The 18,938-nt window shown below is 34.3% G+C and overlaps 1 protein-coding gene across 1 annotated transcript in view; it reads left to right on the forward strand.

Annotated features, from left to right (window-relative positions):
* Positions 1–711: 711 nt before the first annotated feature.
* LOC145731502 (glutamate receptor ionotropic, kainate 2-like) overlaps positions 712–18,938 on the forward strand; it is a 72,140-nt gene continuing 53,913 nt past the window's right edge. The window contains 2 exon segments of the mRNA XM_081983310.1: positions 712–883; positions 4,450–4,775. Of these exon segments, the coding sequence (XP_081839436.1) occupies positions 4,694–4,775 (82 nt within the window). The 5' untranslated portion in view covers positions 712–883; positions 4,450–4,693.

Below are 18,938 nucleotides of genomic sequence, written 5' to 3' on the forward strand. Positions count from 1 at the left end.
ACAGTTTTAAGCACATTTTTGGAATCCTTATTAAATGTCCTATCCAATAGCCTAAAAAATATCACTAAATTCGGTACAGTCAGGGAGAAAAGTGCTGCCAAAATTTGAAAACACAGTCAGCGACAAAATCGTCTGTTAAACTCACTTGGAGTGAGAAAATGACAGTTTTAAGCACATTTTTGGAATCCTCATTAAATTTCCTATCTACTAACCTAAAAAAACACATTGTATTTTGTATTTTTCTGTCTAAATTGAACGTTAATAGCTCACTTGTTTGGTGTTTTTTGTATTTTAGAGTTTTTTGTCTATGGATAGCTAATGAAACAAGCTTAAAGTGTTATTCCGCTAGAGAGCGACATTAAATTACGATAAAACTAATTATTTATTAATTCTTGTTCTAATAATTGAATATTGGTGGTGAGTTTCTACGTAAACCATCATCAGATTGAATTTCGGACAACTTTCATCAACAATAAATTACCTATTTGGTCATAAATGGTGAAATTATGAAAATGTAAAGAAACGTGTATCAAACCTGCACAAATTATGTCAGTGTCTGGTTTACGAGCTTATTCAGTGTAATCGAGACGCGTTCACGCACCCGTTCGGAAAAAGCCGTTTCCATTTCCCGCACTCGAGTGTAGGAAATAAAGCAAACAACATCGACACATCAATCAAGGGAGCGAAGCAACACAAGGGCCGTCAAGACGGACCAGACGCGCGTCGCGATGCCCGCCCGGCGCCGACAACCTTTTGCAAAAGCTCAGTCAAGTCGCGGTGTGCTTTGGAAGCGTTCGCAGCACGACGGCGCCCCTTCGTGCACGAAAGTAGACGCGAAAGTTTCTGCACCACTTTTTAGTGACTTTGGATTAACCGTTTTAGTGTAAGTGATTAGTTTGTTTTTTACTTCCGGTTTTAACAATGCTGATTTGTTTGACTGATTTGTCTGACTGGAAAAAATTATTCATTCATAAAAAACTTGTATGCACTTTTTATGCTAAAACTGATTCAATTTAGGACTATTCGTAACTGATTACATAAACATTTTGGCTGCGTTTTGAAATACAAATTTTTATTGATTGATTATCCCTTTAACAATACAAGGGCAAATTGAATTCAGGTACGCGTTATTTGGGAAACAACGAACCGTTTCAAATTTTGTGGTGTAGGTTTAGCTTGTTTTCATTGGGTAATTACATAATTTGATAAATTAACGGTTTAAACGTAAACGATAATCCAGTTCTAATAAAATTTGGTTTATTTGGAATGTTTTTGAATCTACTTTATTTTTAGAATTTTTTTTTTCAATGAAACATTTTTATAGATTTCTTTTGCCTTTTTCTCAACTAATATAAGAAGCATGTTGTATTTCTAGTACACCAGTATTTTAAATAATGTTTTCCAAATAGCAATTCTTCAGACTCAAGCTATTTTTGCAAACCTAAAAGTACCTAAAAAACCTCTCTAGTTTGAGCTTATTTCACCTAATTTAAGGTTCTTTTGTATAAATATGCCCTTTGCTGTGCATTAGAACCCTTAGAGAGCAAAATAAAAATTTGCCAAAATTGCACTTTTGACAAAAATTGAATTTTTTGACTTTTTGAAAAATCGTACCTCTTTTGTTTAAATTCGCAGGAAATTCGTTCCTACGCCATTCGAAAAAGCATAAAAAATACTACAAAATGGGTTAAAAATGGCCTTTGTAGCTCCTCATGTTACCGAGATATTGAATTTCAAAAAGTACCTAAAAAACCTCTCTAATACCCCCCCATTCTTTCAATTTTTTTGAAAAGTGAAAAATTTTAAAGTGCTTTTTTTGTGCTTATTTCACCTAATTTAAGGTTCTTTTGTATAAATATGCCCTTTGCTGTGCATTGGACCCCTTATAGAGCAAAATAAAAATTTGTCAAAATTGCACTTTTGACAAAAATTGAATTTTTTGACTTGCAAATTTTGTATTTTTAAAACTAAAAACGATCAAAAACCAAAAAGAAAATTGGGGTAAATTTGCTAACTAACTAGCTATTTATGTATTAAGCACAAAATACACATTTAAAAAATATTAAAACTTAAGAAACATTGGGATTGTCCAGCTAAGATCTCTCAAAATCCAAACAAGTTTAAAAATTAGAAGAAATTTGTCATCTGTCGAATGTAAAATTTTAAAATTTTCAAAACAACCAGAATATGTCAAAAATTCATAATTTTTAAACGTTTTGAAATATTTTTTTAAATTAAAAAGCTAAATGTAAGTAAAATTTAGTTGAATTTGCATTGTCTTAGTTTTTCAAATTAATATATCTCATAATTTATTAATAATATCAAATTCCGTGAAAGTGGTGCTGAATTTTGAGCATTAAATCGATTGGTGAAAGTTACATGATTAATTATTGACCAGAGGGTTGAACAAAAGATTATAGAAAATACTGGGTATACAGTGTGTCTCATATGGGAAGCGTAGATTTAAGATTACAGTTCAGAAATACCGAGTGTCCCAGTGGAGATTTTTACTTAATAGGCTAGAGTAGAAAAATGTCGTTTTTCAATACTAAACTGGTAAAACAACTCCTCCTTCACTCATCAATTTGAAAGTAATTAATTCTGCTGGAACATAAAAACTGTTGAATTGTAGACTTAACAGGTTATCAGCATAATGAGGGTAATAATCACCGTTACTAATGAAAGAACATTTAACTTTATTACGCTCTTTAAACTTTAAGTTGACATTTGCCAGTTAGTTCACGTTGTACGGTGCATAATTCGAAAGTTCTGGCAGTTTGCTACGTTTACATCGCAACGGTCGAGGCTTTAATCGTTTTAACGCGATTTTCTTGCTGGTTCCGGTTAATCAGCACTTTGATTTCCACTTTGGACCGGATTTAATTCGTTCGAGGGTCGTAGATAACCGAATTGTGTAACCCAAAACTAAAGTAAATTAGTTATGCAGCAACTATGAAAAAGTGACTGAAAATTGGTCAAAATTATTCAAGCTAGGACACTTAATTACTTTGAAATCGAGTCTCCGAACTATGGAATTATGCAATTTTTTCCAATTAATCGAGCCGGAAGTTTTCGAATTACCATTGTAACATCCACGTTTCGAGGGGATTTATTTTGCAATCAGCTTGATTGAAACCCGCTGGGGGTCAGCTTAAAGTTGTGTATTGATTGAATGAAATTCGACTTTAAAAAGTTGCCGGAAAATTGTTAAAAACTCCCAGTAAATTAACTTTGTTACAATTCTGGGAATATTAAAAAGTTTAATTCATTGACTATTCATCGACATATAAAAGTCTATACCATGATGGTAAAATAAGGCAGTTATTTGAATTCAAACGAGACAGTGCACAAAACTGGTGGACTTGATTAATTCGACCCAAATGGGAGTAATTAGCAGAAAATGGGCCGAAGTAAATGAGGAAAATCCCAATTTCTGTTACCTTTTTCCTCATATTAGTCCAACAACGCAATTTCGAATCCATCAATTGTCCCTTGTTGACCAGATTACAGTGCGCTTTTGTTGGAAAATTTTGTTTAAATTTTTAGCTTAAATGTTTAGCTATTGCAATGCTAATAATAAAACCAATCTGAAGAGAAAATGGGTAAACAAACTAGAAATTTGATTTAAATCTAATTGGTCACTAGAAAACTACAAAATCCAACACTTAATTAACCAGGAAAGCAAATAAACCAGCTGTTAACTCTATTTTTTAATTGATTACGTTGAAAATTTCTTGATAAAACACTCAGAGTCAGATATTTCCAGCACTTGAATTAGCGCCATAATTTGCAGTCGCGAGTGGATGAAAAGTGCACTGAAATAGGGTGGAAAAACAAATTTAATTGTTTTCGAAACAAATATAATTAGGGAAAAATTGCGAAAAGGTGAATAGCAGCCAAATTAGAATATAATTTTCATTTATAGCAAAAGAGAATATTAAGTACACGTACAGGGTGAGTCAACGATCTCATTTGTTTCGAGAAATACGAAAGTTTAAGAGAATATTGAGATGCACAATTTAAAATTACTTTTTGATATACAGAGTGGTTCATAAAGGAGTGGAAGATATAATTTGAATATAATCAGTCAGGTGTTTATTAATTTATTATTTAGTTATTTAGATTGTTCATTTTTTAGTGTTTTTTTCATGGAAAATGTTCTGTTTAATCAATTTAAAGGATGAATTAAACCTTTTAAGATCCCTAAAACTGGGTGACACCCCTCCAATTTTATGCCGTTTCAACGGGGTCAGGTTTAAACTGATAAATGGGGGGCTTAACGTCGGATCCGGGCCAATTATTTCATAATTACTTTCAGTGTTCCTCAGATATTCAAACTTTTTACGTCTAACGGCGCACTTTAGCCGGATTTATCGTCCCATTTTCTGTCATTCCGTTACAACTATTCAAAATGTCTAGTAATTTGCGATCGTTTCTTTTTTGTTTCAGGTGCCGAGGCAATTATTCGTTCTTGAAAGCGAAATTTACTCCCGCACACCCGGAGTAAACCTTGTTTTTGGACAAACAAAGCTTGGCGTATTCTTGCAACGGTCTCGGCATGTCCTAAGTCAACATCGGTCCGGACTTTGGAGTATTTGTTTAACGCAAAAGCATGGATTGGTCATACAATTGCGGGGGAAACGCGCTCAAATAGAAGTTCGGTGTGGTTTACGTAAATCAGTGCCGTAAAGACATGATGCAACCCTTGACTTTTGTTATTGTGGCTATTTGGATTGTTGTGGCCTCTGGCGGATTACCACCTGTTATTCGAATCGGTATGTATTTGATGGTTGATTGTTCCAGAAAAACAAATGTCCATCATATTCACTTCAATTATGATAATTTCACAAAAAGTTTTCTGTCTAAACATGGTGGTCCATTTTTTTTTGATTTTGACAAAAAACTGAATTGGCAGAGGTGTATTTTGAGTACATTTTGAAATTCAAGACATAATTATTTCAAATTTGTGATAGACGTCAGAAACAAAAATTTTAAACCTTCTTGTCAAAGTAAGCTTATCTTTTGAGACACTTTAGTCAACTGCGGATAATTCCAAAACGGTTTAAAATACGGAAAAAATGACAGAGAACCGAAATGTAGCCAATGAAACGTACAGTTAGTCTGTACAGGGTGATGCAAGAACACAAAAAACCAACCAATGTGTTTAGTGATTTATATTTGCAAGCAACTAAATGTAGTGTGAAGCAAATCTGTACCAAAACAGCTAACAAAAAGATTGTAATACTTTAACTTATACAGGTGTGGTAAATCCAAAAGCGACCATAGGAAAACCGTGCAACGGACAGAGAAACGTAGGTAATTGCATGCGCGGGAGAAAGACAGAAAACGAAAAAAATATCAAGTAGGCCATGATTTCAGCGCGCTGTCGCCAAACGCCAAGTTATTTTGTCGACGGTATTTGAGTGATACTTGGCGTTTGGCAACAGCGCGCTGAAAATATGGCCTACTTGATATTTTTTTCGTTTTCTGTCTTAGTTCCGCGCATGCAATAATGTACGTTTCTCTGTCCGTTACGCGGTTTTCCTATGGTCGCTTTTGGATTTACCACACCTGTATGTACAGGGTGCTGCATTTTCGATGGTTTTACGGGGTACAGAGAAAATGGTAATAGATAGAAAAAAGTAGCATACGTGTTCCGATCTCTTTTTCTGAGCTGAGATGACTGGCGAAGAGTGGGCTGCGCAAACTTCTTTTGTTTCAAAGATACGGGGGGCTTTTGAAAATTGGTCATTTTGGAACCTCCTCTGTATTTCATTTGCTATTAAAGTTATCAAAAAAGGGAAAACGGTTTTCGGTAGAAGTTTTGACGTAGAATCCAATGGCGTAGTCAGTTTTTTCTATTACGTTTAGTTTCTGACATATGACAGTAAGTTATATTTTTTTAAATGGAACACCCTATATATTTTTAGTTCCTTTAATTCTGTTGATTTTTACATTTTCAACGGTGTATTAAAACATATAAGTTTGTAAACGTTCATCTTGGTAATTAAAAATAGTAGAAAATAGAAATGGACACTTTTCTTATTAAAGTGACGGTAGAACTGTTTGTAACTTAGATTTTTAATAAGATTTATTAAAAATATTTAATTTTCTGATGTGTTTATTTTATTTCCGATTTTGTTTGGTATTTTAGATATTGGCCTTTTTTTAGCTTAGCAAAGGTCTTTTTTTAAAATAACAGGATTAACCTCTACAAACTTATATGTTGTAATACACCGTTGAAAAGGTAAAAATCAACAGAATAAAATGACGTAAAAATATATAGGATGTTCCATTTAAAAAAATGTAACTTACTGTCATATGTCAGAAACTAAACGGAATAGAAAAAAACTGACTACGCCATTGGATTCTACATGAAAACTACTACCGGGAACCGTTCTTCCTTTTTTGATAACTTTAAGAGCAACTGAAATACAGAAAAGGTTCAAAAATTACCAATTTTCGAAAACCCCCGGTATCTTTGAAACAAAAGAAGTTTGCGCCGCCCACTTTTTGCCAGTCATCTCAACTCAGAAAAAGAGATCAGAACACGTATGCTACTTTTTTTCTATCTATTACCGTTTTCTCTGTACCCCGTAAAACCATCGAAAATGCAGCACACTGTACAGGGTAATACAAGAACACAAAAAACGAACTAATATTTTTAGTGGTTTATATTTGCAAGCAACTAAATGTAGTGTGAAGCAAATCTGAACTAAAACAACTTTAACAAAAATTGTAATACTTTAACCCGGACATTGCCAGTGTCTCGAATTGAGTGACAGTTACTGTCATTTTGACAGCTGGAATGGATTCCCCGTCCCCAAATTAGTCGAAAATGAGTACCATTAAGCCTAATGAAATCGGACTGGTTTTGACGTTATTAGCTGTCAAACTGACCGGAACAAAACGAGTGAAGTTTGTTCTCCTCGCGCCAGGATACAAAATTAAAAATAAGCGAGTGTCTTGGAAAACGGAGGCGTGGCCAGAATGCGATGATGGACGGAAGGACACGATGGTTTCCGGATTTCCAAGGTTGCCTGGCGCGCGCGCTTACAGTAATAACCAAGATTAGAGCCAGCGAACGACAATTTGCGACGTTGCCAAGTCTCATCATACCACCCATGTTTTGACGCAGTCTATGTTATATTTTGAAATGTGTAATAATAATCTAAATCAAAGTGTGTTTACGTTACACTATACTGCAGCTATAAAAGGAATATGTTGATTTAAAATGGTAGGAACTTCTATTAGCGGATATGGCAACGCCGCGGTACGAATAGTAATTTCTTGTGTACAGTTTTTTTTACTGATTCAAAAGGACTATTCAAAAATACAATAATATACAGGGTGTTCCAATTAAAATAAGCAAGTTGACATCAACTTCCGGTTAAATCGTAAGTGACAGAAAGATAAAACATAGCACTCATCAAATTTTTTTTAATTCCAAAAATTTCAAGTTTCTGTTAATATTTATTTATTTAGACTTAACAACAATTAATTAATAGAGCCTAAACTTATTCACAATAATAGTAACATAATAGTAACTAACAATATTGGATCCTAATAAACTTTTGGCTGGCTAACCCTCTATAAACGAGGGGAACTACTAAATTAAGAGAATTTTTCCTATTTTTTGGCATTTTTCTGCTCAATTGCCTCTAGGTCAGTTCTACCAAATTATTGACTCAATATTAATGTTTATCTAGGTAGGATTTTGAATATTAAACCTGTGGAACATATCAAAGGGACTGTGGTAGAGAGCTTTTGAACTTTTCCACCGGTCTGGGACTTAGTTTTGATTGGATTTTCTGAAATTCCCCAGACGCGAATGTTGTTTACCATGTTATAAATAAATGAAGTGGAAACTCAATTAGCCCCCAGGTTGGTATACCCTTCTAACCAATTAGTTAATAATCGATAGGCTTATTGAAATTATACACACAAAAAATTGCTTGAAAGTGATGAATTTTATTGCTGTTCGAAAATTGCAATGTTAAACGAATTTTCTAGCAAAAAATTTCAGTTAACGTGGTGGAATACTGAACGAAATTTCCACCGGTAATAAAGATATGTCCAATATGCCTGTAATTGAATATTTACGGCACTAAAAACCCGGATTCCACACAAATTTGTACGGTTAAATTTAAATTCCACCAAATAACCAAAAACTCTCGAACGTCATCCTTAATTAAGAAGGAAACGTTAAAAGCATCAAACATTCCAGACATAATTGATTAGGTTAGAAATAATTCTGGTAAAAAAAAAAACAGCAAACCGAATTTACAAGGTTTCTTGAGCTGAAAATTTCATAATTAATTAACAGTCTCCGGACTGTTTGAGAGGCAAAAGTTTACACCAAAGTTGTGTCTAAAACTGAAATTTATTACGTTTTAACGTTAAGTGTGTAAATTTAATTTAGTCCCACCGTGTTATCCATCGTAATCTGAGTTATAATCATCCTTTCCCGGTTCGCCCAAACTTACCAGGGATGATAATAAACTTTCCTTGTCGTCGTAGAATAACAATGGAAAATTAACTGAATCAGAAGACAACCAAAAACGTATTTAATGAAAACAACCTAAAGTAGAATTTAATTATTAAAAAAGCTCATTTTTGAGACAACTAAAAATTTTTTAAATTTTCTTAGAGACACAAAGAATACATAAAGAAATGCTCACTCACATAAATTTCAAGCATAAAACTGTAAAACTAAAATTACTACAAACTTTTATGTATCTAAACATAATCGAGATGGAAGAAAGTTTTTATGAACGTCTAAACATGTTTCGTCCAAAACGGGACTTTGAAATCGTCAAATTCACTCCGAAGCTTACTCCATATAAAGTTTATTGCAAGCCGTATACACGAAACACGTTTGTTGGATATAACTCAATAAAATACGATTTATTTTTGATAAAAGATATAACAAACAACAATTTCAGTTTTGTACGTATAAAAGGAATGTAAACATTACAAGAAAAAACAAATTAGCCTAAAGCGGTACAAACATCGGTTCATTAACCACGAAAAGGCTTTCAAGATGGCGGCCAAGCACGAATCATTTAATATTAATGACCGCAGAATAAGGCGAAACGTGAAAAATGCGATTGGCTCCGGGCTGTAATCATAAAAAAAGAAAAAAAAAACGACCTCATTACTCAACATGTTTGAATTTCCTTTTTTTGGCCCATCATATTTCGGTGCATTACGAATTGCGTTGCTGTTTTGGCACTAATTCGAAACCGATTAACTTAACCAAATCAGTTTTTTCGGTGGAAATTCTGTGTTTTTAGCAAATTTATAAAAAGGAGGGCGGCAATCTAATTTCATTTTTGTGCCCCGAGGTGGAGAAGTTCGAGAACGGATTTCTCGTTATCATTTTTGTTGGTTTATCTCAATTCTGATCCGGAGAAGACGCTTTTTTTCTTATGCTTACGCTAATCTATTCAGATTGCTTGCGATTAAGTTTGATTGGATTTCATCACTTTGAAATCTAATATTCAATTTTGTATACGCAAAATCAAAGTGACGTCACAAAGGAAAAACATTTTCATTGTTGCTATATTATAGTGGATAACAATCCAAAACTGGCAACAGGAAAACCGTGTAACTGACAAAGATAATTCCATGCGCAAGACAAAGACTTGAAACGCAATACAATATCTAGTAGGCTATAACTCTGCGGCAGCGTTGCCAGATCTGAACGCGGCCATTAAAATACACTTTCTTATGAATTTGACAGGAATTGTATGAAATATCAACTTAAAGGCCCCAAAAGTTTCAAAACTAATCACTTAATTAAATATTAAATAAATGGCCATTTAGGAATGTCTCATTAGCGTAATTAATTAGGTAGAAGTCTATATTCGACAAGTTTAGATAAGCTGATGACAACGTGACAAGCGCGCGGCAAAATTCATGGCAAACTTAGTTTTTTGACTAGTCTTCCATCTTTGTCTCGCGCATTAATTAGCAATGTTTTTCTGTCTGTTACATGGATTTCCTATGGCTAGTTTTAGATGTTCCATCTTCAAGGATTGCTCAATCGGACGATTTTGTTTTTCGCGGCGGCGAATGGAGCCTGACGTCACAATATAGTCACGGGCGCACAATACGCTAAATATGATCGACTGCAATCGGTTAAAAATCGCTGCAATCTCTGACTTGATGGTGAACATTGCGCTTATGGGATTAAGCAATCCTGGTCCTAGTGCTTATTTCACCTAATTTAAGGTTCTTTTGTATAAATATGCCCTTTGCTGTGCATTGGAACCGTCCTGGAGCAAAATAAAAATTGCAATTTTTGCAAAAATGAATTTTTTTCAATTTTTGAATTATTGTAACTTTCTTATTTGAACTCTTATAGATTTCGCTAAAACGCCATTAGAAAGAGGATAAAAAATACTACAAAATGAGCTAAAAATGGTCTCTCTAGCTCTTCATGTTACCGAGATATTGAATTTCAAAAAGTAGTAAAACAGACCCCTAATACCCAAGTATGGTACACAGTAAAGGATTGCTCGATCGGCCGATTTTGGCGTTTTCCCCATTCTTTCAACTTTTTTGAAAAATTTGAAAGTTAGTTCTCTGTTAGTTTTTGAGATATCAAAAAACCGACTGCACCAGCGTCTTTTCCGGGAAATTTTAACATAAAGCGAAACTGAGACGTCAACTGTAACTTGACAAATAAAAAAGTTGTATTATTTGACAGTTCGAGGCCGCCATTTTGTATTTTCTGTCAAAATATCGACTTGCACCTCATTCTGAAGGAAATTTCACGTAGTTTCAAGAAATGACAGACAAAATGGCGTCCAGGCCGCCATTTTGAATTTTCTGTCAAAATATTGATTTGCACCCCATTCTGAAGGAAATTTCACGTAGTTTCAAGAAATGAGAGACAAAATGGTGTTCCAGGTCGCCATTTTGAATTTTCTGCCAAAATATTGACTTGCACCTTATTTTAAAGGAAATTTTATATACTTTCAAAAAATGACAGACAAAATGGTGTTCCAGGCCGCCATTTTGAATTTTCTGTCAAAATATTGACTTGCACCTCATTTTAAAGGAAATTTTACGTAGTTTCAAGAAATGACAGACAAAATGGTTTTCCAGGCCGCCATTTTGTATTTTCTGTCAAAATATTGACTTGCACCTCATTTTAAAGGAAATTTCAAGTAGTTTCAAGAAATGACAGACAAAATGGCGTCCCAGGCCTCCATTTTGAATTTCCTGCCAAAATATTGAATTGCACCTCATTTTAAGGGAAATTTTACGAACTTTCAAAAAATGACAGACAAAATGACGTTTCAGGCCTTCATTTTTAATTTCTTGTCAAAATATTGGTTTGCAGGCAATCCTTTACTACTTACCGTCCTTGGACATGGGCAACAACTATCTAGAAATATTATTTTGGACAAAACAACGTTTTTTCGACGTCAAAATCGGTGTTTTATGTAACTCACGCAACTGAGTAAATCGACTTTTTCTTACTCATTACATATACTTTAATCAGTTGAACGATTGTTTGCGTGAACTGCTACAAGCAACTGTAGTTGGAGTGGCAATTTAACTTAGCTCTCTAGCAAACTTCAGGCTAAAGACGGCACTAATTACAGTTTTCGAGTTGGCAGTCTCCTTAAATACACGTCTTGGCAAATTGTCCCGCTTTTCCCCCTGTAACACTTAACGATATTTTTCAAAAACTAAATAACAAAACCTTTTACAAAGGCTTTCCAAAACTTTATCCAACGTCGAACCGAATACTTTCTGGCAGATCTACTAACTAGGGCAGACTGGGCGGCTGGCTGGCCCAAAAACAAAAAAAATAGTGCAATAAAAAGTTCACGACTGCTATGAGCCCTTTAGGACCTTCGCAAGTGGCTTTTTTATTGTGCGGGAAGTTATTTATGTCTTTTTGTACAAAAGTCCCGGTTAGAGTGGTCGAGTTGGGCAACAATGTCTGTATATTAAGGGATTAACTGTTTAACCTTGTTAAACTGACCGTTTTTTTTGCTAAAAAAATGGTACAGTGATTATTTAAGGTAATTTACATTTTTAAATGTCAAATATAATACAAATTAAATCCTAGATTTCCTTCTATAATATAAACTTTACTAAAAAATGTCGTTCAATCAGTGCTCATTAAAATTACTTTTTTCCTCCATTAGAAGTATTAATCTAGTAAAACTACTTTATGTAAAGCAGCTTAAATTGATTAAGTAAAGCTAAATTTCCACTGAATTATCATATAAAAAAAAGTTGCAAACTAACGAACTCAATCCTGCTGGAATAACAACCAGACTGCAATAAGCAATTTATGTTCCTACAGAATCCATTAATATTGAAGATTCCGGAAACTATTTTACTCTACAAAGTTTTAATCACGGTCCCGGGATAACTAAACCAAAAAACAAACTTTTTCTTTTACTCACCGAGAAAGTTAAAAGCAACTTTACGTTCGGTTAAAACTAGCAAGCAAGTCGTGTTGCGACAGCATCGAATAGAGCACAAATCCAATCAAATTTCAATTAACATCGGATCTGATGTATTCTAATTGCGTCGCTCAGGTTGCTTATTTCAAGCCGAAACGACAGTGTGCACTCAGAAATGAGGATTAATCCCGCAGTGGATCCGTTTCACTTGCGATAATTCAATCCGAGCCGAAAAGTGCACGTTTACAACCCGGTTGTTGACGTAATGAAGTATTGTAGCTTGGTTTTGTATGTCAGTTATTTCGTTTGAAATAGAGGGAAGATCTTTAAAACTTAACCTAATTTGGTTGGTAGTCAACAGCAGACTATTCAGTAAAATGCCAGAAGTTTAAAAATCCAAATCCAATTGTCTACTTTACGCGCTAGATGGAACATGAACATGAACATGGAACATTTTATATTTTGAAATTACTAGATTTACAGTTCCTGAAAAACAAATTTGGCAAATCCTTTACTGTTTACCGTCTTTGGGTATTAGGGTTTTTTTTTTACTACTTTTTACAGAAAATTCAAAATGGCGGCCTGGAACGCCATTTTGTCTGTCATTTCTTGAAAGTACGTAAAATTTCCTTTAAAATAAGGTGCAAGTCAATATTTTGACAGAAAATTCAAAATGGCGGCCTGAAACGCCATTTTGTCTCTTATTTCTTGAAACTACGTCAAATTTCCTTTAAAATGAGGTGCAAGTCAATATTTTGACAGAAAATTCAAAATGGCGGCCTGGAACCATAAAAAAATACAACTTTTTTATTTGTCAAGTTACAGTTGACGTCTCGGTGTCATTTTATGTTAAAATTTCCCGGAAAAGACGCTGGTGCAGTCGGTTTTTTGATATCTCGAAAACTAACAGAGTTAAACCTAAAATTTAACATTTTAACCATTTCTTTGCCAAGAACTCGACCGGATTAAGATATACATGAAATGTGACTAAAAAATATTTACAACACAATATGTGATATTACGGTAAAGGAAATTTGACGCCCTCTAGCGGTCAAACGGTGTTATTAATTAACTCATGGGGGGATATTTTTAGAAAGCTTGAAATCTGCTCTATCTTTTGTTCTCTATGACATTTTGACGTAACTTGTCAAATAAAGGAGTAATTTAGAGTCAAAGCAACGTGTGTCAAAAAATATGCTATTTTTACAAAAAGTGCATTTTTTTATTTTGCTCCAGGAGGGTTCCAAAGCACAGCAAAGGCCATATTAATACCAAAGGACCTTAAATTAGGTGAAATAAGTAGAAAATAAGTACAATTTATAAAATTTAATTATGAGAACTTCTGTTTTTGTATCATAATGTGGTCAGAACAGTAAAACACAAATTTTCTTAAAAAAAAATAATGAAAATAAATATTTTTGTTGGCCTGGCAATATTTTGGTAGGTTGCCATACTTTCCTCATGCTTCGAACATTTATCCCCATCAACACAATTTAACGTGACATATGAGGCTTTAATGTTTCAGTTCCCGAAGGAACATATAGAGTTTTGGTGAAGCGTGGGAGTTATAAGACACGTTTAAAACTATATGGAATCTCATCTAAAAACCAAAATTGATACTAAAGTTATACGGTGAATTAATTTTCCTGCTGGAAATTAAAAATTTCGAAAAACTTACCTTGGTCACGTGACCTTAACAGCATTCCGCAACTCCGTTAAAAATCGATTATTTTAAAATGTCTAGTTAGTCTAAAAAAGCTACTTTCAGCTTGCTGCTTTTTTCCAACCAATCACAAATAACAAACAGTAATTAAGTTGTAATTTACGCAAATACTGCTCATTATGGACATATCTGGAAATACTACACTCTAGTAAGACAAATGGCTGTTTTGATTCACTGACTATTGTTACCTGTAAAATACACAGCAAGGTAATTATAATTCTGCTTTGAAATTGTCTCAAGTAACTGAAACCGACTAGTAATTAACTAAAAGTCAGCCGCAGTCTTAACCGCGACCATAAACTACGGTTTATCTTTCAAGCCGCGATGCTAAAAGCCCATTTATAACGGCAGGAACTACAATGGAGACAAGTGTAAACTTGTAATTGCCTTAATAACTCTCGTTTTGAATTATGTATATTGCTTTAGCGCCAGGATGTTGTACAGAACGGGAAGATAAACTCCTAAACGGTGAAATAGTGACCGAACGTGTCACGCAAATAGAACGAGAGGGGGTGATATACGACCCTGTAAAAAGTCACCTGCCAAAAAAGTTGCAGCCCTTATCGGCGGTCTGCTCCACTTGCTTTGTGCAACGATCTCCTCTCTCTGAAACTCGTATCTTGTTTTCCCAAGAGTGGAAGTCAATTTACACAAGAGGAGTGTATAGTCAAAGTTTACTAAAGGTGGAAGTTTAACTTTACAGTCAGCGTATTGAAAATGTTACCTAACTAGTGCTGTAAGAGACATTTTACGCACGATATGGAAAATGTTACGCACGAAGCCGTATAGCGCCGAGTGTGTAATTCCATGTAAAATCCTGCTTTTGTAACTCATATAATTTAGATTTTTTTTTTCAAAAAAAAATACGAACACTATTTTCAATAAAAATGTTCAACCGTTATATTCTCGAAAACAGCTGAATATCGACATAAGATATGCTACATGAAAAATACCCAGAACTTTACGTAGAATCCATAAATGCAACAAAAAATGGGGGTTCTCATTTGAAAATCTCAACAAGAGGGTCATATCTCAATTTGGGACTCAAAAAATGCACCTTTAAAAATAATAACATACGTGTCATCTTTCTGAAAGATAATTTCCTGAATTTTAGTCATCAACTGTGCGTAAAGTGTGTAATTACGCAAATTTAGGTTGCCTAGTTCCTCATACAAATGGGCTTCCTCTTCCCTGTAACATAGATTTTCGCTTAGTTTGAGAGAGAAATGAGCTGGATAACTCGTTTGACTTTGACGCCCCCTATAGGCAAAAACTTAGCACCAACCAACTAACTTTTATACATCAATAGAAAGCCTGTTTCATTGGCTATCTATTGACGTATAAAAGTCCTGAACAAGTGTAGGAAATAAGCAAGTTATACAAAGTTAAAGCAAAGAGCGTCAAAATGGTTGAGCTGGCTAACTCGCCTGACTTTGATTGTAAAATACACGTTATCGAACGTTGATAATGCATTTCTGAGCTTGCAACACTGTAAAGGCTAATTGGCATCTGCCAAAATCAGTCACGTGACTTTTAAAATGTAGGTTAAACGTTAAAAAATTGGTAAATTAAATTTAGATATTTAATTTACCAATTTTTTAGTTTATATTAGAGATAGTTGCAAAAGTTAAAATTGTAAGACGCAAAATCAATTTTTGAACTTGCAACACTGAAAAAACGCCTGTAAAGCTTACTTGGAGTGAAATAATGACAGTACAGTAAATTTGGTAGAGTCAAGGAAAAATGCGGTGTTAAATTTTGAACTGCCAGAAACACAGTTTGTAAGAACAGTCAGGGACAAAATCGACTGTAAAACCCACTTGGATTTAGAAAATGACTGTTTTAGGCACATTTTTGGATTCCTTATTAAATTTTTTATCCGACAGAGTGAAAATATACTACAAAATTTGGTACAGTCAGGGTAAAATGCGATGTCAAAATTTAATCTGCCAGAAACACTGTTTGAAAGGACAGTCAGGGACAAAATCGCCTGTAAAGCCTACTTGGGGTGAGAAAATAAATGTTTTAAACACATTTTTGGAATCAATTTAATGATTAGGTGCACCAAAATTGTTCCCAACTGAGCGTTATTTAAATGTTACTTTCTTAATTAAAACTCTACAATGAAATAATCCTAATAAATTAAGGAAAACATCCTACTAAGGCTCACTTAACAAGATTCTTTGAAATTTCTTTAATAAGATAAATACAGATTTTAAACAAATCATTTACATATCCAGCTTGTAAATGTCCAATAATCTAGTTTGTTTGAAGCGAATCAACAAGCTTTGATATTTTGAGAATAACAATTTTAGTTGCTTTACCCTGTATACTAGCATTTTTTTGCTAAAATGAATTAATTAGTACAGAATGATTAATATCGGAGTTTGTCTAAGGATATCATCATTGTTTTGTGCATTTCAAACATTGTTTGGCTCCCTTGTTGCTAGTATAAGTCGAACTGATCGTTTTCGGATAAAAATAAAATAAAATTCCGATCAAATTGGATCCGTACGGGGGTGTTGGGATAATAAAAAGAAAACAAGGATCAACCAGGATTTACAAATATGGTATTCAAATAAAACGGAATCGCCAAATCCGCCTAATGGCGGGCAACAATCAGAGCAGGGGAGGGGAAAGGAGGGTTGGTTTTTTATACAAAATCCCTTCAATAAATGGAATTTTTCACACGGGTAATATTAGAATACCAGCCGGAAAATGACTCTGGATTTATAGAGATTCGGATGAAAATCCTCTAAAGAATTTGGCTGGATGTGTGACAATTTGGTTCCTCGTGAACCTCTCTTCAATTCTGACCATCTTCCCACATCATGCTCTTCGCCATCTTGGCGATCAGATGGTAAGATTGGTGTACCTGTTGCTTCATCTACTCAAAGAAAGTGGAAACCTGAGTGTTCTTCCCTCTGGGCTACCCCTTAACGTGACAATATTTTAGAGAAAATCACTACCAAAGGAATAGATCTAAAATATTTCCACCGTTGCCGTATCAACATGAAATCAGTGGCAACAACGGATTTTTGTTCGACAACCCTAGTAACTGATGCTATTTCGTGATTCTGTTGGTTAATCTAGACAATTTTTCTTCTTTCTCTAAATGTGTCGTTTTCGAGATATTGACTATTAAATATTGGATTTTTCACTATTTTTGGAAAATTGTAGCAGGCGATAAGTTGAAGATAAAGCAAAACCGTTTACGTATTCATATGTTCTTTTTTGGAATCTATCATAAGATGGTATTTTAAAATTTAAAAAAAAACAAAAAAATACTCAAAATTTGATAGATCTGAAAAAGTAAGATAGGAACTTATAAACCGTTTTACTCTTCAGCTGTTCAACAAATTGGCTCTGTATGAATTTTTACAGATTTATAGAAAAAATGGTAGAAAACACTCCCAGGAGGAAAAAAAAAACATTTTTTCTGAATATAGTTGGTTTAAATTGTCCGATTGTCGTTTCGATAATACCGCTGCGTTTAAATTTTAAATGTCGCCAATTTTAGTAAAATTGTCAATTTTCAGGCTGAAAAATTTGAAATCTAGATTTAGCAAATTACTGAATTGTGCATTTTTTTTTTGCTCGTCCAGACCTACGCGGTGACCCAAAAAAGTCTCGACAAAAAGTGTCTGGTTTCCGTGATATTTGAGGTTAAAGTTAAACTTAGCTCGGTGAAGAAAGTGACGTCGTTGCGTTAAAAGTGTCAAAAGTCACTTAAATCAAATGGGACACCCTGTATATTATTACGTCACACAATTCTGCTCGTCTAGAGCTACGCGGTAACCCAAAAACGTCCCGACAAAAAGTGTCTGGTTTCCGAGATATTTGAGGTTAAAATTACCATCTTAGAAAAGTTTTTCTTGACAGTTATTTTGACATTTGTCACGTGACCGTCTAGTTAAATAGTGTGTGTGAATCACATGACAACTGTCACTAATGTCAAAACTGTCAAACTGTGCTTAAAAAATTGAAAAAATCAGAGTTTAGAAAAGTTTTCTTGCAGAATGAAAAGTAAAACGACTTTCTGAGATTTATGACAGCTATTTTTGACAGTAGTCACGTGACTTTTTAGTTAAATATCAATCGCCTTAAAAAACCGGTAGAAACATGTCAATTAGTTAGACCTGGTGGCGTAATTAATCTAATAATAGGGACGTTGCGCATAAGATCGTGCACGAGCGAGAGGCTAAAATGGCGGTCGCATTACCATGGTAATTCAATTGTTTTCGAAGATGGGCATTAAACACAACCAACCACCCTAACGACCCATAAATCTTCCTTATTTCAGTGCACTGTGTATTGGGATCAATAAGGTTCATTTTGGCCTGTCACTGAAACGGCTGTTTATGGGAGTTATCATTGTTTTGCGCTGAAATTTCAAGCAAATTTCACCTTTATTGACGTAAATTTTGTTTTTTTTGAAAACCACTTTGTGGGATGGTTTGGGGGTTGTAAGGGGGGTGTTTTGTCAAGAATACCTTTTTGCCCTAAATCGGCTAGTTTTGCCAGAAAAGTTGAAGCAAATTTATTGAAGATATCTCAAAAACGGTTAAAATTAAAAACAAAGCACAGGAGAGCAAAAATGTTCCCAGTGAATTTTTGCATCCACCCATGTAAGTTTCAACAACAATTTTTGCTGCCACTATACAGGGGGTGCACGGAAAGTACGGTGGTTCTCTTGTTTTGACCACCCTGTAGGCAGTTTTTTAGTTGTTTAGTTATTGCACGTACCACTAAACTAGGAAATTCTGTAAATTAACGTTACT

The sequence above is a fragment of the Ips typographus genome, linkage group LG7, assembly GCF_016097725.1.
Source record: "Ips typographus isolate SLU linkage group LG7, UJ_Ityp_2.0, whole genome shotgun sequence".
NCBI lineage: Eukaryota > Metazoa > Arthropoda > Insecta > Coleoptera > Curculionidae > Ips > Ips typographus.